General features: G+C 33.9%; 1 protein-coding gene across 2 annotated transcripts in view; it reads left to right on the forward strand.

Annotated features, from left to right (window-relative positions):
* Window positions 1–25,289, forward strand: part of TDRD3 (tudor domain containing 3) — a 93,972-nt gene that overhangs the window by 62,938 nt on the left and 5,745 nt on the right. For both annotated transcript variants that reach the window (XM_065744008.1, XM_065744009.1), the window contains 4 exons: window positions 467–623; window positions 995–1,120; window positions 8,693–9,531; window positions 11,389–11,514. In XM_065744008.1, the coding sequence (XP_065600080.1) occupies window positions 467–623; window positions 995–1,120; window positions 8,693–9,531; window positions 11,389–11,514 (1,248 nt within the window). The remainder of the gene's footprint in view (window positions 1–466; window positions 624–994; window positions 1,121–8,692; window positions 9,532–11,388; window positions 11,515–25,289) is intronic.

The following is a 25,289-nucleotide window of genomic DNA, read 5'->3' on the forward strand; positions in this document are numbered from 1 at the left end:
TTTTCAGGTTACATTTTCTCCTTGTTTTAAGAAATGTGTAAATGATTTTTATGTTGTTTATAGAAGTTGTGAAAGGGTTAAAATAGAAACAAAGACCAAGTTTTATATTAGTATTGCTTGGAGAGATTCCTTTCATTTTTCATTAAAGAGCAGATACATTACAGTCTTTCAGATTATTCCACTGTACAGTAAAGGAAGAGGTAGAAAAGGGGAATTTCTGCTTGAAACCAGTTAATATTAGAAAAGAAAAAAGTTAAGCAAAAATAATTGGAAAAAAAAGTCTCTACTGTCTAGTTGTTTAGAACAAAAAGAGAATTTGTCTGTGAATGCCGTATGTTAATATAAAATGATTATCATCAGTGCAACATGGAAAAATAATTACTAATGGAAGGTTAAAGTAATATCTGGTGATTTTATAGAGCCTGTGTTGTAGCTTGTGATTATTTGTTTGTATCTTTTATTTCAGGTTGATGAAAAGGCTCTAAAACACATAACAGAGATGGGATTCAGTAAAGAAGCAGCAAGACAGGCACTTATGGATAATAGTAACAACCTGGAGGCAGCATTAAATTTTCTTCTGAACAGCAGTAAACAAAAGCCCCTTCAGGGACCACCACCTAGAGGTATAACTTCCAAAGATGTGCCTTAAAATGAAGTGTTCAGGAGCAAAGGAATTTATTTACCATGTATTACTAATGTATATAACATATATGAAGTGTATCTACATTTTTTAACAAGGTAGAGTGCATTGTAAAGCTGAGAAAGCATACTTTGAAAAGGCCTCTGTGTATTATCCTTCACAATATTTTTGAATTTGAAATCACGTTATATGGAAAGTACCTTCTTTGTGAAAGATTTTTTTTTTTGACAGAGCACAAAATTTCTGTAATTTAAGTCAAAAAATGAAAAATAAATGTGTAGATACTGTTGTTTCTCTTTCTTTGTTTTCCCCCTCTTCTCTCACCCCTGAAGAACATATGTTTTATGTTTACAGGTAAAGGAAAGGGCCGAGGCCGAATAAGACCAGAAGATGAAGAAGAGCTAGGAAATGCCAGACCCTCTGCACCAAGCACACTGTTTGATTTCTTAGAATCCAAAATGGGTACTTTAACAGTAGAGGGTAAGTTACTGAAATTGAAGTATCTGGAATCAACATTGCCCAGAGTTAGTGGATTTTTTTTTCTTCTTAATCTAGAAACTGGCTTCTGAAAGTTTCACCACAGTCAGCAGTAAAATAACAAGGAATAGTAGAGAGTTTTTCATCTCCTTTGAAGAAAGGTCAAATAAATTGCACTGTGGTAGATTGCGCTTCTCTCTTGGTTGTCAAAAAGCCGATAGCTTCTGGCTTAAGTACCTTGATGTTAGTAATTTTGAAATCAGGTTAAATAAATACCACTTATTAATTCTAATTTGATAAAGACACTTACACCTTTATGGGGCTTTCTTGTAGTTCAAAGGAAAAATTCATAACTCCAGTCCTCCTTCCTCAGCTTCTACAGAACACATTTTCTGTGGTGCTCAGTTAAGAACAGTAAGCTAAATAGGTTTTTTATTTGCTCTATATGGCAATCAAACAAACTCCCAACATTTTGCTATAAAATACTAACCTTTTTCTCATACCTTTCCTGTTCAATAACTGTAGGGAGTAACAAAGTAGTATTTTAGAAAGAGGGAAGCCAAATAATATTTGAGATATAGCACAAAAAAATCTAGGCTTTTACTTGAATGTTCTTTTCTGTCTTGAGAAACCATAAAAGAGTGCAGTCTGCAAATCTTGACATCTGGTTATGTCTAAATCACTTCATACTTTGGAAGTTTTAACAGACAGATCCATTAGAAGGAAAGAAGTATAGGCTTTGTACATCCTAAGGTCTCTAGAGGCTGCTGTGATATTGAAGTAAAACTCACAGTAAGCTGAGTAATAAAAGGAGTTTCTTATTTTGCCTTGGAAGTGTTTCAGTAGGCAATGTGAAATTGAAATATCTCTTTCCATTATTTAACATCCAGTTTCATGGTGGAGTTGTGATTTTTTTTTCTCCCAATAAAATAACACTTTATTAAAGCATGAAATAAAGGTCAAAATAAATTACGTGGACTGATGTTTTCTACTGAGTGCATTTAAGGCCTGTCAGCATTTATATATAATAATTTCAAACCAACTTCACAAGTAGTCTCTGTTGTTAATGCTTTGTTTACTTTCACTGGATAGAATCAAGAAAGTGATGCGCTAGATGAGGGTGAAAACTGAACAAAAAGAATACTTAATGGTGAAAACAATTATTAGTTTTATTTTCCTATTGCACTGCCCATTTCATTTTTTTTTTGTTACATGTTTTTTAAGAAATCTTTTAAGATAACAGATCTCTTACTGACTATCCCTACTCCTGAATGGACTAGTTGTAATTTTTCAGAATTGATTTAAAATTTCAGAAGTAGCTAGTGATGCAGCCATGTGAGAAATGCTAGCAAAGGCTGCAGGATGTTCTAAATGATATCTAAATAGAAAATAACACTGTGATGACTTACACAGGAAAGGTGAAGCATAAAGTTGTTTACAATTCTAATGAAAAAAACAGAGCTTTAGTCTATCTGGGAACTTCTAAACGGCCATTGATAATATTAAGACAGTTCCTATGTTGCCTTTTCATCTACTTGTAATTTGGAGCCCTTAGTGGCTTTTGTTTCTATAAGAATCCAGGCTGTAAATGACAAATATTCAGTCAATAACTGAAGATCAAGTGTGTGCAAACAAAACCTTCTGAATAGATTTAAGACCGCTAATGTGGTGTGAGAATTGGCAGAGGCACTTACGTTGCTAAAGGATTTAAGTATGGAAAAATCAGGATAGAGAGAAAAATGCATGCATATTTAGGGTAATTCAACCTTCAGGGCTGATATAAATAACTTGCTCTTTGCCACTATCGAGACTCTTCTGTTTGGAGTTCTGGTTTCTTACATCACAGATTTACAAGTGTTTTGTTAATGGAATATTATGTATTGCCCTTTTTGAAAAGGACATATAGCTGTTTTTTCCTGTATGCCAATAATTGCTTGCAAGGTATGACCTCTGTCTGAAAAGAAATGACACAGTGCATTGGCATTTGCAGAGATTGTGAAGGAAGTGCAAATAACTGTAATGACAAATACGTGGAAAGGAATCTAGTCTTACACAGGGACTCTTTGTGGATGCTTAATTTGTATTGGACAGAGAGATTACTTAAATATGTGAGGATAACAGGAATTTATGAAGCACTAATTTTCAGAAGTCAATGGGATAAACATATAGATATCTATGTAGGTGTGTATATATGTATATACATTTAATCATAATAAGTTTATACTTATATAATAAATGTATACACGTGAATTTGGGGGCGTTGATGTTTAATTTTAGGTGAAAGGGTTAAAGCTGCTGGCTGTTACAGGTATGCATGAAATTTTGAACAAGGAAAAGCTCCCTTGACCAGTGATAAAAGCGTTAAAATTAATGAACATTTAAGTATCAGTTCCAAAACATATTTCAGTAGTAGCTGGACAGGTGAGATGCTGCAGTCCCTGTTATTTATCTTCAGACAATTCTTTTGGTGCACTTCTAGCAGCAGCCCGTTGTTATTTTGCAGACTAAGACCTGAGTTCCATTTTTTTTATTATGGAACTGGTAATATCTTGAAACTGTTAGAAGATAGGAAGCTTGAAGCCAGGAAGCTTTTTCTAGAACATGGAAATTCTTCAAATGAAAAATATGTTTAGAAGTCAAAAACCAGGTTTAAATGGACAAGATGTTTATGTTATCTTTTTAGGAATGAATATTTCTCATCAGGATGTCGATTGTGTTGAATTGTAGCCAGCTATAATCTCTACATCCAAGACAATAGGGCTTTTGTTTGTAAGAAATTTTTATAATTTACAAATAGGAATAGTTTTTTTCTGTAAAGTTTATATGCTGATTCAAGTTAGAGGTTGCATGTGCACTGAAAGAGGCAATTTATTTCAATGTGAAATAGCTTTTCCATCTAGTGTGGGTGCAAGTGAAACCTTGCTGTGTGTGAATTTTGCTGCAAAAATTGTGAGCAGTCATTTATGTCCTACACCTGAAATACAAGTAGAATATGACCACCTGGTTAGTTGGGCCAGAGACATTTTGTTGAATGTCATCATTTTTAGTTTTCTTGCTGGTTTCTTTTTATTAAAATGTATACATGTTTTCTGTTGTTGTTGTTTTGTACAGTAATTAAACAATGAATTTACGGTTACTTGCTTCATTATGTACTTGTGTTTCAGAGTTACAGAGTTAGAAATGAAAACTTGAAGCTGTGTGAACTGGGTCAGGGCTTTGAGACTCCAGTTTTCTGTGGGAATTATTAAAACTATCTGATTCCCATTAAATGCATAACATTTTTTCCCCAATTATTATTTTTACTCAGTGTTTCTGAAGCTGAACAGTTGCTACTTGCATATACAGTGTTAATGTTTTTGCTTTAATACATTTTAATAGTTCTGGAAGCCTGTAGCAATTAAATTAAAGCATATTCAAATTAAAAAATGCAAAGAAGTTTAGAAATTCAGTCTTTGAAACTGCACAGAAAATATTTTCATTCTAGGAGGAAGAATCAGTGGGAAAGAGAGGACACCCATTTTGTCAAATAAAATGGTTGTCAGCAGGTGGGCTTAGAAGTCAGTGAAACTAGTAGCAAATCCAGAGGTCTCTTACCATGATGGTAGAATTATGTGAACTGTGAGCCATGTCAGAGTTCACCAGACATTTTTGATGTGCTATGGCTTAGCTATTAGCAGGAAAGCATTCAGTTAATAATTGTGACAGTTCATAGTTCTTTTAATAACTGTATTACTATGTTATGGTTGTCACTGGGCTGAGTTTCATTACATCAATATCTTTTTTTCCCCTATAAATTGTTTTTAAGTAGTTAAATATTGTTTTATATTTTAATTACATCTAGGTCTTACAGAAATAGTAAAAATGAGCAAAATATTATATTGGAGTTGCTTTTCTTATGTGTTGCTTATAGTTCATTTATGGGATGTATCCACAATCTTACGACTTTATTATACTCAATTAGTGGTAGGTTGAGCATTTGTGTCATGCCTCCACACTGTATTTTCCATAAATTTAAAATCTTTGAAGAAAATTTTTTTCAAATACAGAAGCATTCTGCATGAGCTGATAAAATTTTATAGAATTGTGATCAAGTAGAAAACCTGATCACATTTTCAAAAACATATATAAAAAGTTAGGTTTGATATCTATCTTTTGGCAGCTCATTTTGTTTACAAAAAATGAAGTAGGTTTCTGCAGTGAATAAAACTGGAGCAATGGTAGTGCCTTCTTCTCTCACAGTTACTCACATTGATTTTCCTTGGATATGTTCTTAGGTATCTTATCTAAGAGATTAGAGGAGGAGATTAGATACTAAGAGAATTCTTTTATGTGTGCCTGCAAGACATTTAAAGGAAAAATAATAAAAATAATCCCTGTGGGATATATGCTTTTCTTATTGTTACTAATTTAACAGTAAGTAATTGTAGTTTACTAAGAACTGTGAAAGGATTGAATTGCTTCTTTTAAAATGATATTGCTGGTGTGTAGTGAGTGTTTGCTTAGCACCACTTTTATGATTCTTTTGGTTTATTGTACCTGTAGCCAATACACTGTAGTGTATTAAAGCACATAAACAGAGCCTATAAAGCTAAATTCACTTCGCTTTTGTGCAATTTTTCCCCTCTTAACTAAAGATAAAAAGTTTTCATAAATGTCATAAGAAGAAAAATGTAGTTCTGCATAAAGTCATAAGGTCTTCATGATTAGTTGCCAAAAAATATGACATGTTTTGTTAACGTGATACTCAGAGCTCATTTTTTAACTGTATTTTTTAATGTTCTCTGAATGATCAGTGTGCAATTTGGTGTACTCTTCTCGAGTCGTGTTTTTTTGAAGAAAAAAAAAACCACAACAAAAACCACACCCTTATTGCAATTTTTGAAGATTTGAAAACATTCTTTAGTTTTTCTTTAGATAGAAAACTCCTGTTTTCATTCTAGAGAAATAATAAATTTTATTGCATTTCCTGTGATTTGGAAGTCAGCAGGCTTTAGATTGATTGCTTAGTTTCATTTAGTCTTTTTCCTTACTGAATGTGTCAATCCTATGGGAGCATTCCTCTGTTCTTATGCCAGACTTCTGTTTATCTTGCAGGCTGCCCTTCAAATGGACTTTCCTTGAGATAACCTAAGCTTAGGTTAAATTGCCAGAAGTCTTAGATTTCTTCACCAAGTTTGTGAAAGCATATGCAGTTTGAATTCAAACACTTATTGGAAAATATACTGAAAATGCTACTATTCTGCCATTTTTATGGCTCCGTTGTCATTGAAAATTAACTCATTTTTAAATTTTACTTGCCTTAATCTCCTTTTAAGCTGAAATCTTGCCATCTCCTTTCAAGGGGAGGTGACATGAGTATTCAGTGTTTGCAGTGTCACAGTATACCTACCACGATCATAGCTATCATTTTGTATTCTTTCTTCATGGAATGTTTTTGCAAGCGTTTGCAGAAAACAGGGTGCATATATTACCAACAGTTTTTTCATTTCACTTGGTCCTGTAAGTTACCAGTAGAGATGTGTATCTCTTCCATGCTATTAAAAATGTAGTAGTGGTAGAAGACACTTTGGAGGAACTGCTATAGAAACAACTAAATGCATAACTTGTACTGCCAAGAATAAGACCTCTTCATTGTTTTTTCTAGTAAGTAGCTGTGCTGAATTGTGGAAGGCCCAGGTAGGCAGGTTTTTCTGCCTTTATCTAGGACATCATACAAACTCCACTGAAGAGAGAAATTTGATTCTTCTGCAGTGTTTCTGGCATGTTGCTGTATGATGTGGTCTCTAAAATGCCTGTTAGTTCTTTTTAGAGATATTCTTTGATTAGAAAAATGTTTATATATAGTTGTGCATTACTACCATTAGAGTGAAGCATTTGACAAGCGCATGGTTACCTACCTGCCATACTTATTATCACCATGAGTGTTAGGCTTCTACACTCTTCAGGCACATATTACTTTCTTCTAAATGGTTCAATGTCTACAAAGAAGAGAAAACAGAAATTAATTTTTCTGAACTGGGATAATTTTATTTTTTTAATTCTTTGCAGCATTGATTGGAATACAATTCCAATCAACTTTGACTGGAATACAAATTTAAACATGCAGCTTGGATTTTTAAGAGGAGGTGAAATGATTCCATTTGAAGATTAATTGGCCAACAATTAGAGACCAGCATTTAAAAAAAAGCCTTTAATTTCTAAACTGATTTTTCTATACTCAGTTTCTCACTGTTGTATAATAAGCCTTACTTGCTACATAGAAAACTATCAGAATCTCCTTTCCTAACAGGTATTTACAAATGTAATTACATGTACGTTATCCATCAGCTATGTTACCTGTGTGGATTGAGCTTTCATGGTATCTGGTTGAAAAATTTTTCCAGACTGATTTTTCACTTTCTGAGCAAACTCACATAGCATTTTTTATTCAGATATGCCATTCCATAATTATAGACAATACTTTTGTAGTGCTCTGAATGATGCTGTATAATATCACTATCCCATGAACTCTTGCCTCCACTTATACCAGATAAGAGCATCCCACCTAACTTCCTGTTTTGTTCATGGGCACAGGAACACTTGTTGTCTGCAAGAGATGCATGACAAAAGGATGTGCTGACCAAATAGGAAGGTTTATAAACATTTTGTGGCGGGGAGTTTCTTGCTCTCTCGTATTATTTTTGACTCTGCCTGGAGATCATCCCCCTTGTCATTATTTTTGAAATTGAATTTTTACAGAATTAATAACAGCCTTTTCTGTCATGAGTGTCATGTTTTAGCTCCTTTCTTTCTTGTGCTTGTTCCTCTTAGATTCATCTTGATCTGTGACCCCCTTTGGCTCTTCCCTTAAATGTTTCACAAAAAGTTAAAAAGTTATTTTTAGGCAAATGTGAAAAATAAAAAGAATCCGCAGTGTTTCACAGAGCTCCCTGATCTGCTCACACCCCACAGAACAATAGAAAATTTGCTCTTCCTCATTAGGTCCATGATAATTTTGTTTTACTTAGCATTGGGTAGATTTCTGACTGAATCTCATAATGGTTAACGCTTGAATAGTTCCCTCCATGGCTCATTGATCAGAGTCTTCAGAATTCTGGACTTTCTTGCTACTCCAATTAGCTCTAGTTTGCAGGCTGAGTTCATTTTATCAATTCTATTTCTTGCCTATATTTTAATGCTGAACAGCTGTTAGAAAAAAGATTTTTACTGTATTGAACTTTTCAGATGACAACTATTCCTTTTTTCTTCTTGTTTTCTTGCTTCTTCCTTTCTTTGCATTAGAATTCTATTTGTCTTTCTTAAATGGTTATTACTCATTTAATAATAACTGATTTAAGTACCACCAAGAAAAATGTGTATGTTTTCTATTAACTAGTAATTGCAGTTCAAACACCTGCTAAATTTCAATGGACAGTATCATTTATTTATCATGAAAGTAAATACTACTTGCTTTTCTGAATAATACTGTCACTTTATCATTTAGGATCTGAACCACTATTTCTATATTATGTATGTGTGTGTGTGTGTGTATATAGATATATATATATATAAAATCATTCTTTTTTCTCTTTATAGAACCAAAATGGCAATTTCAACCACCACATCAAGTACAGCCCAAAGTTATGAATACAGAACAGAATGGCTTCAAAGAGAACCATTTAAAGCATATTTCTCGCAATGACATGAGACAACCAAGGAATGAGAAGCCCCCTCGTTTTCAAAGAGATATTCAAAATTCAAGACAGGCTTTGGAAAGTGGGGGATTAGCAAGAAACAGAGGTCCTGAAAGGCACAACTCTTTAGAACACTGGACAGAAGAGAAAATTAAAAGTGACAGACATTATCCTAGAAATGATAGGCCAAAGGATTTGGGTTATCCCATAGCTTCTCACCAGGGTGATATTTCCTTTAAAAAAAGGGATAACATTATGCAAAACAGAATAGGAAAAGGGGTGTCTTTCACAGAATTCAAGGAGAACTCTACTGCTCAAGATACTACAGACAACAATAACCAGAAACGTGGAAAAAGGGAAAATCAAGTACACAATTCTGAAAATTTTTGTGATAGGAATGCACGAACAATCAGCAATGAAACCTTTATGGTAAAAAGTGAGCAACATTTTGGTGTGAATAATGATTATCAAAACCCTGACAGAACTGATAATTTTAATTCTATACCTAACGGAGATACAGAACATCATCAGAAAGGAAGACGAGTAGGGCCTATCAAATCGTCAGGACCTCCTGGGATTCCATCTTATGATGATAAAATTTTGTATTACAACACTGGACCCAAAAGGAGATCTGGGCCCATCAAACCAGAGAAAATAATAGAACCATCAATTCACGCAGAGTATGGAAAAACCTGGAGACCTGGGGATGAATGTTTTGCTCTTTATTGGGAAGACAACAAGGTATGTGTTTGCCAAATATCAAGTAATTCAAATTAAAGTTTTGATGTTTTCTTATATGCTTGAGAGAGACTTAGCACACCAGCATGGAGACAAAGGGCTTTGTTCATAGATGTATACTGTGCTGCATGGCTGGCTTCTTATTTTACTGTTTGTTTGTTTGTTTTAAAAGGAGATATGGAGAATGGAAGAGGAGATAAAGGAGATAAATTCTCCTTTTATCTCCTTTTAAAAGGAGATAAAAGGAGAATGTATTAATTTCTTGAAAGTACATGACTCAAATCATCTTGACAGTGGCTGTTTCCCTCATATGGGATGACTAGGCTCCTAATTGAGACATTTCATGTAAGTGTTTAAAATCTGAAGGAATTAATATGTGCCTAGGTGCCCTTGTTACTTTCTAAGGACTAAAGCCAGGATGCGCTGTTACCCAGAGTAGTCTCTAAACTGTAGATGTGTAATGCCTTTTACAAGAGTAAGACATTATGCAGCCTTCACTAGTACAAGAGAAGACCAGAATCTGCAGAGATGAGACTGTGTAAAACAAATTTCTCTCTTATTTCAGTCATTGCAAAAAGATTGCTTTTTGTTATCACTAGTAGACTGTTAGCTGAAGAATTTGTGGAAGAAATGAAGTGTGATGCACAACAGTTCTGTTTTTCTGATTTTTAAAGCTTAAATACTTCCATAAGATTTTGTTTATGACGGGAGGCTTTAATCTGCTCCTCCTTTGCTTTACGAAAAACTGAAAGGTGATTGATCTGTTATCTTCTGTTCAGGCATTCTGTGTGCACTTCTTTAGTTGTTTCTTCAGTTGTTGACCTTTTCTGGTGACCTTAAATATTACTGTTTTTTGAATAGGTTTTATTCCTGCCGTTTCTGTCATTTTTTTCTTTGTTATTTAAGTTTATGCTATTAAAGTGTTTTTTTCCTTGGTGTCCCCCCCCCTCTTTTTTTAACAGGATGTAGATGCTGTTAGCTCAGCAGTGTGACTTTTATTTCTCTCTTTATTCGATTGAGATAAGTCATGCAAAATTTTTGATAGCAGTAACATGTAGTGAATTGGCACTTAAATATGAATATATACCTTGGGTAGAAAGATTAGTTTGAAATATAATGGCATATTAAGGAATTATTTCCTGTCTTGAGAAGCGTTTTATGTCACTATGAGATGTGCTGTTGAAATTCTAGAAGCATGAAACTTGCAAAATAAGCAGATATATGCTGCTGCCTGGAAAGTATTCAGTGCATTTTGATGATTGCTGTTTTTTTAATTGTTACAACAAATGCTGCTGCTCATAACTAGGATAATTTTAAAATAGGCCAATAAAATACAGTATGGAGTTTTTAATCGTGTTAGGTGATAATGATTTCTTTGTGTTCAGTAAAACATCTTCAAAAACAGTTGATTTCTTTTCATAAATGACAAAAAGTGTTAAAAAAGGGAAGAATTTTTGAAGGATCACATTTGAGTATGTGGTAAAGTAATTCCATATTATATATGTGCAAGTAAGTTCCTATCAGGCATATATTTAAACAGGAAAAATAATGAAAGTCTTGAATTAGTATTTCTCATATACAACATCATTTGTGTTAGTGATCAATTTGTCTTTGAAAGCAGGTCATTTAAAATGTCCTAAGTAGTGTATATTTTCAGTGAGTATTCCAAATACATACAGCCACAACCTTTCAGTAGTAGGACATGTGAAAGTTTAATGTACAGTTATCTGCTACAAATTTTACTCAAAATTTAATGCTGGCCAAGGAAAGGAGTAGGGAGGAGAAAAAAATGAAGAGATTGTTTTCAAGCTGTGGCACATCAGTTAGCATTTTCTGACCTTTGAATATTTCTCTTTTAAGTTCTACCGGGCAGAAGTTGAAGCTCTCCATTCTTCTGGAATAACTGCAGTTGTTAAATTCTGTGACTATGGAAATTATGAAGAGGTGCTTCTCAGCAACATCAGGCCTATTCATGCAGACACCTGGGTATGTGATAACACATTGTATACAAAGATATAACTGCACAGTCTCTACCAAAATATGCAACTTGGCAGACAAATGCTTACTCCTGCAAAGAGTTCTAGTTGCACCTAGAAAAATAGTGAAGGAGTGAATACAGAAGCAAAATCTTTTAGTCATCTATATGAATCTACTTAATGTTCCTAAGTGTATTATTATGGAGTGTTCTTTATATGTAATAAATTTAAATTGTATTGTTTACCTGTCAGGTAAACAGTTTTATGCATATTTTCTCTCTAAAAGTTGTACTTTATTAAACATAGATTATTATTATTTCATCTACACTGTATTTTTATTAAAGGTTAGTAAACAGTCTTTAAAATATATATCCTGAAGGCTTTTACTGCGTGTAAAAGTGTGGCTAAAAAAAATACTTCTGTTTGAATCATTTTATTGTGTATCATTATTTTATTTTTTTCAGTTATTTCTTTGGTGAATATTAAGGGAGAGGTTTATGCCTTGAAATCTGCTTTGCAATATTAAGAATGTATTAGTTGAATTTCAAGGGGCTTTAGTTTTGAATATCATGAAAAGAGAGGTGCATTTTGGTTTAAAAAAGCAACAAAAGAAACAGGATTGCAGTCACTTGCAGTTTACTGTTATGATAGAAACATGCACAAAAAGTATATGCATTTGTCCTTTGATTCCTTAATGACAAGCTGATGGTGCTTATTTTCATTTCTTACTCTGGGTCACATGCCCATGTTAGTACTGCTGCAGAGGCTGTTAACAGTCAGCTGCTGTTTTCTGCCAGTGGTGTTTTAATTTATGTTGTTGCTTGTACCTCTCAGATGCTCTTATGGCCTCTCAGTTGGCCTTTTTGTACTTAGAAAGGTGTCTGAAGCACTCTGAGCTGATGCATTGCAGTCTATGGAAATTCACTTTTTTTTTTTTATCCCACTAGTTGAGTTGCAGTGATGCAATGCTTCCTCCTGTATGATTGTTTTTACTTTGATCTTGTTCCTCAGTTGCTAACAAGCCTTTTCTTCACATAGACACGCAGAATCACACAGAATTGTTGAGGTTGAAAGAGACCTTTGGAGGTCATGCTATCAAATCAGCTGTTGAACCGGAGATACCAGAGCAGGTTCCCAGGACCGTGTCCAGATCAATATTTACAAGGAGAGAGACTGCAGTCTTTCTAGAACAGTGTGTGCCAGTGCTCCTTCGTCCAAACGGTGAAGAGTTTTCTAATGCTCAGAGCCTCCCACATTTCAGTTTGTGCCCATTGCCTCTTGTCCTGGCACTAGACAACTCTGAAAAGAGCCTGGCTGTGTCCGTATTGCACCTTCAAGTATTTATACTCCTATATATTTTCACTGATTAGCTTTCCCCTGAGCCTCTTCTTGAGGTTGAACAGGCCCATATCTCTCTCAGCCTCTCAGGAGAGGTGCTTCTGTCCCTTCATCATCTTCGTGGTCCTGAGCTGGAGTGTCTTGTACTGAGGAGCCCAGAACTGGATGCAGCAATCCAGGTGTGGCATACAAGTGGTAAATATAGGGAAAAAATCATTTTCTTGCTGCTGGTAATATGCTTCATGGGCACTGCTAGACATTTTTTATCATTTTTGATGATAATATAATCTTAAGGAGTGAATATTTATTTTACTTCAACTCTCTGAAAATTCTCTCTCTTGGTCTGAGAACTTGGCCTGGTGTTAAGACTAAGTTGATCTAATGGTGAGGTGCCATTGTGAAGCAGTGGCCCTACTTCCTATTTCTGCCAATATTTAATCAACTGTTTTTCATTCCCACTCCTTCCATATTTTATCATCAGTCTCAAAGCCACAGAATGAGCTGAAACAGACTGAATGTTTTCTCCTCAGCCTTGCTTTATTTTAGAGTTTCTTAAAGCTGACACAGGATGGTGGGAGAGGATAGAGGAAGGATCTCTGGATGGATAGAGGATTCTGCTGCTGAAATAACATGGTTGTAACATAGTGCTGCATCTTGATCTGGTCATTGAGGCTTTTTCAGTTGTTACTCAGGAGAAATAATGTCTTTCAGTCCATTCCAAAATAAAGGATGTCTTTTTCAAGGTTCTTTCTCTGTCAAGAGAGCCTAGATGAATAACTTAGATTCAGACAACTAAATGTAGATCATTAAAGTTATATGACATAAATGGCAGCTATCATCTTAACAGTAAACAGAAATCTTATGGTTTCTTTCTGACGTTTTTCTGCTTTGTTGCTTAAAGTTCCTTGCACCGATGGGAACTTTCTAGGGGTAAGTTAGAATCTTGCTCATCCCTTTTATGTGTTTAGATGCTATCTCCAGTTTTCATTCTGTCCTTGCAGTTTTTGATCACATAATATTCAAGATTGTCTCTTAACCTAAACACTGTTGGTAATTTGTCTGTGTCGGTATTCATGTTAATATATTGAAACTAGACATCACACACAAATGCAAAACAGTTCTCATGCTGCTCAGTAGCTACTTAAACCTTATAACAAAGAATTAACTTCAATTGGCTTCATGTTATTGCCTCTTTATAAGAGAACAAAATGAAGTTTAAACTGAATTCATTAATTAATTTTCTTTGATGAATGCTGTCAGCAGCGACCTTGTTCCAGTCCTTTGTTTTTGTTTTCCTCTTTAAGAAACATTATGCTGAGTTTTATTTCAGTACTTCCAGGTGACTCTGATGAGCTCAGTCCTTCTTAGCCATTTATATTGAGGTCCTGTTGTTATTAATGTAGAAATATATAGTGTGAGTTCTGATTTCCTAATTTTCTGAGGCTTTATTTGTTTATTTTTTTAAGTTGTTGATAGAAAGGAAAGCTTTAGTAAGTTGAGTTAAAGGCATGTATTTAGTCTTTGTTTTAGCTTATTCTTTACTGCTTTCTCCAGGATACTTTTTAGTACTCAGATATAGAAAAAGGTTTTATCCAACAAATGTAAACTGTTGAAATTTGTCCACTGGATAGGAGGAAAAAACTCAACAAGTCACTTGAAAAAGCAGCCAAAACATCACAATGACTTTTTTTTTTTAATATTTAACAGCCTGAGACCTAGACTTCTGGTATACTTTTGCAACCTTTATATGATGATCAACAATCATGAATTAATGAAAATTCTTTTTCGTAGTTTTAATATAATTTCACTTATACATGGACATTATGCTGTGCTCACACTGACTATAACGTTAACTGGACTACCTTAGTACAACAATACAGTCTTTTTACTTTTTATTTTTCCTTTTCCTTGAATGCAGGTTGCCTAATGTTATCATGATAACACTCAGTTTTCCTCTATAATGGAAAGCATTTTACTAGGTGATTTTAAGACTCCTTTATAATTTATTATATATTGTCCGTCGCCCAGTTTGCTGAGTCCTTATAAGTTTTCAGGCACTTTGACAGCTAAGATTCTACTATTTATCTTGCTGACTGCTGGAAGAATAGAAGATAGATCTGTTTTTTTGATAAGGTAAATCAAAAAGCTAGTGGGGATTTTTTTTTAACTTGTAAAAGATTTAAGATTATAGTAGCAACTGAGAAGCAACATTAAAAGCTCTTTCTGACTTACCTAAATAGTCAGTTCTGTAAAAAAACCCATAAAATTTAACTTAGTCTTAATTTTATTTTCTAACTTGTAAGATTTTGTTCCTCAGTAAATTAAGCAAAAATATGTAGCCTAAGTGCTTCTCGTGTCTTTTTCAAACCAGGTCTGTGCTTTCCTTTCCGAAGGGCCTTGTTCCTCCATTTTATAGGCCATCTTCCTCTGTTTCTACTGTGATTATGCTGCTTTATCATTTTCTGTGATCATATGGATGAAACAAATATTGTAGATTTTCCTGCTACATACAATTATGACCTTATTCTGACGGTTCTCAAAAAAAGATAGAGCTGAATTTGTAGTTCTTCACTTAATGGTAATTATGAAGTGAAGTCTGTAGTTTAGCTTAGTTTTCTCATCCTGAATCTTGCACTGTTTCTATTTCAAGAGATAAAAAGGCAAAATAAATTATATATAAATAATTAATAATTATTATTTATACAAAAACTTTTAAATATAATATAATAGTGTATGTACATGTTTTCATATAAGTAATAATTAAAATTATAAAAATTAATTAAGATATAAAAGTAATAATTAAAAACATATATATTATAAACAAAATAATAAAATTACAATCATTTCATACTTACACTGTTTATATTAAAACTTATACAATTCCAGTTCTTCTGCAATCTGTTTTGTTGTGTGGGGGCTTCACAACTCACATGTTTCGGACCCTTCAATAAAGAAAGAGTTGAGAAAACAAAATAGCAGGGACTCTCATACAGATCATTCAGTCGGACAGACATTTTATATTAATTTGTATGTTGAGGCCTTAAATTTCCTAGTGTTGCTTATTGTAGCTCAGAGAGCTCTAAGTGTTTTAAAGGCATTGAATTCTCTTAAATCAGACTGTAATTTGGGACCTTCTTATACCCATCCACCCTTTCAGGTAAGTAAGTAAAGAAATAAAGTTTGATTAGCATTTTGAAGATGTTGGAAGCCTTCAACTGTCCATGTTAAAGTACTAAATGGTAAAGGGTTACATCTGTGTGCTAAAGATAGAGAGGACTTCTGCTGTTTTATGGAGATTTTGAATCCATTCTAGTGTCTTGATTAATATCAGTGAAATATTTATATTGAGAATTAGGTGCCTTATGCTGTGGCTCTGAGGTCTGAGCAGTCTTAGCATCACTCTGTGTTGTTGCTTTTTTTTCTGTGTAAGTAATTAAGTAGGTTCAGTAGGTAAATGTTTCTCTTTTGGATCTAGCTTCTATCCTCATTGACTGTAGTAAAAATGAGGATGTTAAAATAGAAATGTACCATCTAATTAACTAGTTCTAAGATTACTGTGGAAATTACTGTCCCTAATAGCAGCAGAACAACTTAATATTTCTGGTGGTTTGGCTTCTGTCCTGTAAGAAAATTACTAGAATCATTTTCCAGTTCGTAAGCACTTATAGATGTAGACTGTTTTTGAGTATTTTGGACTATTCTTTGTTTGAGTTATGATGCTGCATATTTATATATTCTTTTTAATCTAAAAAGTTATAACTTGGCTTCCAGAAAAGTTGCATCGTATCTCCTTTACTAAAGCATTTTAGATTTAGGCTTCTCTTTTGTATGGATCTGCCTGATTTTCCATGTATGTAATACATGGACTTCAGTTTCCTTCTGTCCTTCCTGAGACGAAACTTAATAAACCTTAAGCTTCTTTAAATTTTTTTTTTCCTTATAATTTGGTTTTAAATTTGGAGACAAGCATAATGGAAAACATGTTTTCCCTTAACACCTCTGCCCTCTGAGAAACCAGATAGTTTTTCAGACTATTTTAGTTTCCTGTGTACGTGTTGGAATACAGATGGATGATTACAACTCAGGTTAACTATTCCCCTGAAAGTTACAGGCCCATAGCTGAAATGTAATAACTGGTGCTTAGAGGTGATTAAGGAAGTACAGTTATTTTTTAATAAGCTAAAAGCAAGCAAATTTCAGTTGAGAGGAGGTAATTTGCACAAATTGGGCATAAAACAGTGACTTGCAATTTTCTGTCTGTATCGTTAGGCAAATGTTTATCAGACACTGCAGAATGTTTTAGTCTTTTAGTCAAGTGTTGTGTATTCATTAGACTGTAAAATATCATTGCAAATTGTCAGCTGTACAAATCAGATTCAGGATGCATTCTTAGAGTTTGTGTAGCTATTATAAAAAGTTGGGAGTGATAAAATAGGATACTTATTACATTTTTCTGCTCTTTCTACCTCATGTTATTAAATGTAGTTTCATATAGTGGCGATTTGGAGATCATGCCATGTGGCTTTTTTGGTTGTTTATTTTGGGAGACTGTTCCTCATGAAACACTGTCCTTTAATGTGACTTGTGTTGTGGAATAGCATGTCTAGACCTATTTTAAGAACTGTATTTTATTCTTTTATATGATAAACATTCCTTATATTCTCATTCTGTGACTTTCTCTGCATTGATTTTTTTGAGGTTGAGCACAAGTTCTTCCTGTTTAGGCACTCTTTGAAGTATGTAAAAGGTTAGTTGTGTAAAAATGTGTGGGCTGTACTTACCATCTTTGTTTCTGTTTTGATTACCACGCCTCTTTCACATTTTGTTGTTCCAAGTTTATCCACCTTTAATAATTAATTTAAGGTATTTTAAGAGGAAAATAGAGATGTTATATATTTAGTTATTCTACACTAGCTGCTCTCTTGGAAAGAGAGACATAGTACCAATGGCTTGATATTGGAGAAGAGAAGCTATGACAGTCCTGATTTGTACTGGAATGTGTGCAGAATGCAACTGTAGATCATATTCCCCCACATTGTGTAGAGCACATGTTGAATTGTAGTATTATACTTGCAGTGAAGTAATAACCATGTGTAGACATGGTTACTGTCTGAGGCATCTGTTTTTTCCTTATTTGATGTCTTGCAAGTATTACCAGTATTAGCTTTTAAACAAGACATCTTCAAAAAAGTAGCAAGTGTATGCTGTATGTGAAAGCAGTTGTTTGAAGAATGTCATCTTTTCCCCTACTCATAATTTTAAAATAACTGAATGCATTTGTAGACCTGATATGTGGGAACTGTTGAATCACAGCCTGAACCACTAATTGATCACCTGAGGTGAGCACTGCGTCAGCTATGGGAGCACAGGTGAAGGCAATTCACCTTTGTGACCAAAAGGGGTGGAGTCTGACTCCACCTTTCCTAGACTCCTTTTAAGGGTTGAACACCACCATTCTTTCTGTCGAGGCTACTGTGCTATCTCAGTTTGAGTTTGAGAAAGGCTTGTCTTGTTTTATCTTGAACTTCTTGTGCATTAGCTGTAGTTCAAGAATTTTTAATGGAAACTCTTATTACTGAAACTTAGGAGTCTTAAGGGCGTGTTAGGTAGACTAATTGCTTATAGAATGATTTTATTTTTTGGTAATTAAAATACACTTTTCAATCCTGTACTTTCCATATCTTCTGCTATTTTCAGTCTTTCAGGTCTAAAATAAGTAGACAAACTGAAATGTGTAAAAATGGTTTAATTTTTCAGTCTCATACTTTACAAAACAGGACATAGAACTGTGTAATTTAATTTGTTTTTATTATAGAATGTTTACATTTAGAAGTATGATGCAATTTTAAAATTTATAATTAATATAAATGTTGCAGAAATTAATCGTTCACCATCTTACATTGGTGAGTAGTTCAAGTCACTAAAGTCTTTAACTAAAAAGCAATTTTTGCCAGTCCTTTAGCTGTTTTGTTAGCTTTACTTTGAGCTCTCATTTAGTGGTGTTCACTTTGGATTTTGACACTTGAACTAGATCAGTATTGCAAGAATAGATACTGGATTATCAAGTACAGAGCAGTATCTTACCTAACAGTATCATCAGGGAAAAGGCTTGTAGTATTGCCTTATGTGTCTTATTAATTATTATTATTATTTTTTATGAATATGTCCCAACATCTGAGTGGTATACTTTTTGAACGTTTATGTTACGTAATCCTTCAAGTGCTATTCGTTTTCCTGTGAAAACTACTTTTGTCTATATATATATGGAAGAGTACATTTTTAACTATCCTGAGCATAGTTCTTTTAGAAATTTTGCTATATTTGGTAACGCATATTTACTGATAATGCAATGAGTATCTGTTGTTTTGTGTGCCATCTGCTGAAAATTGAAAAGATTCACCTAAAATGTCACTGAAACTCACTGATCTCCTTCTGTTTAGATTTTCATGGTGGTTTCATGCCCCAACAGCAGAGCATAGATAATTATTCATACTACCACTAAATGTTTTTTTTTTTTTCTGAATATTTATTGGCAGAATTTTCTGATTACATACTGTATTTTGTAGAAAAGTGCTTCTTTTCCGCTCTGAAAGGGTATGAATTGCAGTTAGTGCAAGGAAGCTTGAGTGCCAAGCATAGAGTTTCAGGTACTCTTTGTGGCAGTACGTTTAGGTCTATTAATGTATAACCTGTATAAACCGAACCTTTCTTGAGGTCATTGTTCAACTTTATTTTGAAAAACTAGATATGGAGAGTTTATATAAAAAAATAAATAGGAGTGGAGGAGGGAAGAAGTGCCCTCTATGAAAGGACAGGGGGATACAGACACTTAATTTGCTGTTACAGTTTAAAAATTAGGGTGTTTACTCCTGATAGTAACAATTTAATGTTGCTATGTGTTATATGCTGTCTGTATTTTAAATACATGTCCTGTTTCTGAATTTTTCTTGCTGAATCGAGAAAGGGTGATGTATCTGCTGGGTGAATGTTCTTTCTGTTACAGAGTTTATTTCAGTGTCTTTTCATTTAAAAATAAACTTTAGATGTACATAGTTGGATTTGTTTAGTGTAGTCTGGAGGAGGCTCAGAGGAGACCTTATTGCACTCTACCACTTCCTGAAGGGGGGTTGTGGTGAGGAGGGGGTGGCCCTCTTCTCCCTGATAAATAACGACAGGACGAGAGGGAATGGCCACAAGTTGCGCCGGGGAAGATTTAGATTAGACCTGAGGAAGCATTTCTTTCTGAAAGAGTGGTCAGGCACTGGAATGGCCTGCCTAGGGAGGTGGTTGAGGCACCATCCCTAGCGCTGTTTAAGAAGCGTTTAGATGAGGTGCTAAGGGATTTGATTTAGTAGTTGGGTAGGGATAGTGATAGGAGGATGGTTGGACTAGATGATCTTGTAGGTCCTTTCCAACCTAATGAACCTATGAACCTATATTGATTCTGCTCAATGTGAACAGGTTTTTACTAGCTGGATTTATTATTTCTGTTTTGCTTTTGTGGTATGGTATAAGTAGCTTAAATATGTATTTCTGAGGAACTTTTAAAATTATGACTTCTTTTATGTTGAGAATGTAGTGACAACTTGCATGAGAGAATCATAGAATCACAAGCCCAAACTGTACGAGGAGTTAAAGGTTTATTTTTGTGCTATAGAGAATGAACACAATTGTGAATAATCTGTGCAGTACACTTAAAGGGAACAGATGAGCTAACAAATTGTCTGTAGAATGATCATGCCCCAGGTTTACACTACCCTAGTTTTGTGGGAATGTAATTGCGAATCAGTTTACTTAGAAACTAAACGAGTACTTTGTCTTCAGAGTTGAAGAAAAGCAATGAATTACCAAGAAGTTCAGATGTCTGAATCCAGGCTAAGTGTTATATTGCAGTCAGCAGTGTCAGATCCAAATATGTGGATTCACCTCCTTGTTCATCCATTTTGGATTTTTTTTTGCCTGAAGAATCGAGAATTTTTGTGTGTGGAATTTGTTTATGATGTTTCTTGTCTCACTCAAAAATCAAATCATAGTTTATCCTAACAGTATCTAATGAAAATAGTCTTCAAAGCTCAGCTGATTTTTGTCACAACTTGTGTTTTCAGCAGAGGGAAAAGAAAATAATTATATTATTGTATATCCATTTCTTTTTCCAGATTTCTGAATCATCTCTTATACACTTAATATCTTCACTATAAATTGATAAATTGCTTGATCTGAAGTATGCTTTGCAGAGCTGTGCGAAAACTAACCATTCTTTAATTTCTGATTTTTGGTTAGTGAAAATGAACTGAAAAGGATTATTATCACTTGTTAACTTACTTCTGATGCTAAAGAAAAGGCTGATCGTGGAAGTGTGAATGGGAAGTTTTGGTTATGAAAATAAAAAGCCACAGATGTTAATGGGTATTTCCATCTAGTTTTATGTGCCAAAGCTAGTAATGCATTTTCTTTGTGGCATGTGTGTTCAGACAAAGGCATACCCTCCTAAGGAAAATTAATAAATGTTTTTTGTTTTGTTTCTGATTACTTTACTTCATTACATTGCTTATGAAAGTTGTAGTTGAATGACACATTTCAAAATGTCCAGTGATAAGCTAAAACAAAAATACTCAGGGATCTTCTCATTAGCATTCTAAACAATATATTAAAAGGTTAATTTATAAAATGTTCATTGTGTAAGTAGTTTATATAACATTTTAAAAATATTTTTAAGCATACCAGTCTAATATATGCTGTATATATGTTGCCATGAAAAAACACTGTGAATATCTTCAGGCTCACAAAGATTATTCTTATCAAGGATTACTTTGCAAGAGGAACTGTTATTTTAAGCAATAAACATAACTTGTGAAGAAAATTAATGGCAAATATGTTGAATTATTCTGTAATTGATGCTTAAAAAAATGCTCTTGTCAGAAAGTAAGTCCTTGATTAATTCTTAAAAATGTACATCATTGGTAATTTCTCTTTATTTGTACTTTTCACACCTCATTGGATAGCAATTTTTTAAATTATGGCCTAAAGATGTCCTAAGAGACACAACTTTTACTCCTTGTTTTTTTCTTCACAAAAACATTTTCCTTCTTAATTGTTTGAAACAAACAAACATCCATTTATAAATTCAGATAAAGCCTTATTGAAAGCTTAAGGCAATAGTATAGACAGTTCAAACAATACTTTTTCTTCCAAATATAAGATATACTATAAATCACAATTTCAAAGGTTGGTTATTTATTTATTTATTTATTAAGAAAACGGATTTTTTTTTTCTATGGCTGTGGTATGGCATGGTTTTTTTGTTTGTTTGTTTTTACTTTGGTGTTTTTAATATATATCTGGAAAATCCTGCAGTCTGTTTTTGATTGATACAGGTAAAAGTAAGTAGAAGCTACAAAAATCAATACTTAAAATAGTCAAGATCAAAAATGTGATTAGGCAAAATAAACCAAGTTTTAAGAAAGGAATTTAACAAACAAAGCAAGAGATCTATTTGATGTGTTAACAGCAGGGGACAGCTGTTGCCAGCAAAGTGGGCAGCACAGAGAGGCATAAAGTCTGGCGGAAGAAATGTGAGTTGAAATGCAGATGAAAGAGTGTGGTTCATTTTTCAAGAAAGGAAATTGGTTTCTTTTGTACTGATTCCAGCAAGTTTTCCATATGTTGAGTATGTGGGCAAAGTTAAAATTACAGCTTAAACTGCAACGGTCATTTTGTAATACTGAAAGAGAAAATGCTTTCTTGGACTTCTGTCTCTTCTTTCTTCTGTGATTCCTGGCCTCATGCTACTCCTTCATCCATCCTTGAACAGGCTTTACCGCTCATTCTTAATAGCCCATAGAGAGTTACACACTAATATTTTATTGGAAAACTTCTCAGAGGATTAATTTAAATACCTCAGCAGAAGAGTACAGTAGATAGAGCAGAATTTCCTGTCCATGTAGGAATAGATGGGGGTAACCTGTTTGTAGATAGCAAACTGACAGAGATGTTCATCTGTAACTTGCAGCTGCTTCATGTACATGCATGAGCAGAATGAGGCAGCCAAAGCTTACGTGAATTCAGTCCTGCTCTTTACTGTTATATAATTGTTATATAATTGTTCTTGGAAGTTAAGCATGCTATAGTAAAAATATAGAAGTACTCTGATTAAGATCTTCCAATTCTAAGCCCAGACTGGCTAATTTTATACCTGTGTATAAATTTATCTTCCTCTGAAAAGAGAACATGTTGTTCAATAATTCCTTTCAAGAACACTGAATTCTTATCATTGCTCAGTGCCAAAGTACTTTTGGGTCTGACTCTTAAGTATTCGCTCCAAGAACATTGTATGTTTCTTAACTGTTATTTTTAACACACTGAATTGCAATTGAAAATCATTGAAAAACACTGTCATGAAATCCAGATGTACTCAAGTACTGATAATTTTAAAAGTAAATTAGTTTTTAAAGTATATTAAATGTTGAATTTACAGCTTTGTTCTGCAGCTGTGAAATCCATTGACTTTTCAATGTAAAAGTAAGCCTAGTTGATAAAGTATGGTGCTGGTCAATGCTTTTGAGAATATATGGGCCCAAAATAAAAAGCACTGAGTGTGTACGTATTCCCATTTTATACTTAAGTCCTCGTCCCTCTTATGAGAGGGTCTTAAAATAGTATAAGTATCAGCAGATTTTTATAGCAAAACCTTGAACAGAAGCTGAAATTCTCCATGATTTATGCTCCCTTCTTTGCTATCTCATTTTAAATACCTTAATAATACTCGTATCCATTGCTCTCTCTCTGATGCCATTCTAACCTGTTACTGGGATACTTTTTTGTGCATTTCATTGTTTGCTGCTGTAGACTTTGCTGCTTTCTGTGACCCTGCCTATTGCCTGTTTTTTGCCATTCTGTGTGTAGTTGGAGTTTTGCTTGCATGTTGGCTGCCAGTGTAGCCAAGTACTAGAGAACTCAGTCCCTGATTCCAGAGTATTTAACAAATAATGTTTAATAAGCTGAAGAAATAAGACAATCAAATGTACAATTTCTGATAAAATCAGTAATATGATAACATAATAGAGCAGAAATACTCTGAGGAGGTGGCAAGTATCAGAGGTAGTGTCCAACTTTAAAAAATGTAATCAGATCTTTTATGTAAAGTAGGTGGGAAATTGTATAATGTAGAATGAGTCACAAGCAGCTGATTGAATGCAAGCATCTACTAAGGCTTCAAGATGTGTGACCTAAGTGACTGTAGGATAATAATATGCAGATGGGTGAAATTTTTAGGTGGAAGAACAGAAAACACAAAGATGAATGTACTGGAGAGCTTAGTTTTCTCTATAAAGGTTAGGTGCTGTTCCAGAACAGGGAAGACAGTTTTGAGATGAGCTGGAGAGGTTTCACAGCGAAGTGAGATATAAGAGATGGACCCAGAAAATTTTGCAAGATGGAAATAGAATAAAATAGCAATAGAAGAAAGGAAAAAACATCAGCAGTGTCAGATGAGGATAAGTGATTGAGAAATGGTGAAAGATAACGGATAAAATTATTTGTAAAACAACAAGCAGTGTTCAATACAGATTTGATTTGACAGAATATTATTTTTGAAAATATTTTATCTTATCAGGATCAAATGAATAGGTAAAATACAAGAAGCAAATGTCAAATTATCATCTGACATAAAGATGGCAGACTTCAACAGAACTGTCAGTAGCTATGGGGAACTTTGTACATACAGAGAGAGAACAGAAAGGTATCCTGTTCCTAAATCTTTCTTTTAATTTGCTGCTGTGCTTGTTTTCATTTTTTTTTCAAAGTCTTGAGAAAAAGAATGGGATTTCACACTTTGATCTTGCTTACTGTGATAAAAATAAATGAACTGGTTGGATTGCATGCATCTGAGGATTTCATTCTGTGTATAAAGACAACTAAACCAAAATGGTCATGTTTAAGAGCAATTCTAGCTTAAATTTTCTTTTACTGAGTACAATGAATCAACATTTTTTGAACATATTTTTTGAGGTTTGATGGAGATTTGCTGTTGTAGATGTTTTCTGAGGTATATTTACCCTCAGAAACAGGCTGTTACAGTTTAGATGCAATGTGCTAAACAATTTAAGTTCTGATCTTTTTGAGATCAGGAGGAGCTGAAGTCTTAGATGGTAACAAAGGAAGGATTAATGTCTGATTCACTACAGTCCCTTGAAAATACTAGTATGCATTTCTAATTTTCAGTTGTACATTTGACATTTAGTCCTCCAGTTGTGGTGAAATCCTATTTTCATTTTATGCTTGAACAGTAAGCTCTTATATTTTAGACTAAAGATTCTGGAAAGAATCTTGAGACAACTTAGCTGTATTGGCATCACTTCATGCTTCTATCTTATCTCTTTAAATCTTGGTTCTAGTGTAGTTTGCCTTGTCAGTGATGAAAAGCAACTACTACAAAATGTGTGGATGTTT

The sequence above is a fragment of the Cyrtonyx montezumae genome, unplaced genomic scaffold (assembly GCF_038088225.1).
Source record: "Cyrtonyx montezumae isolate F1298 unplaced genomic scaffold, pur_monq_1.0 scaffold_3, whole genome shotgun sequence".
Classification (NCBI taxonomy): Eukaryota; Metazoa; Chordata; class Aves; order Galliformes; family Odontophoridae; genus Cyrtonyx; species Cyrtonyx montezumae.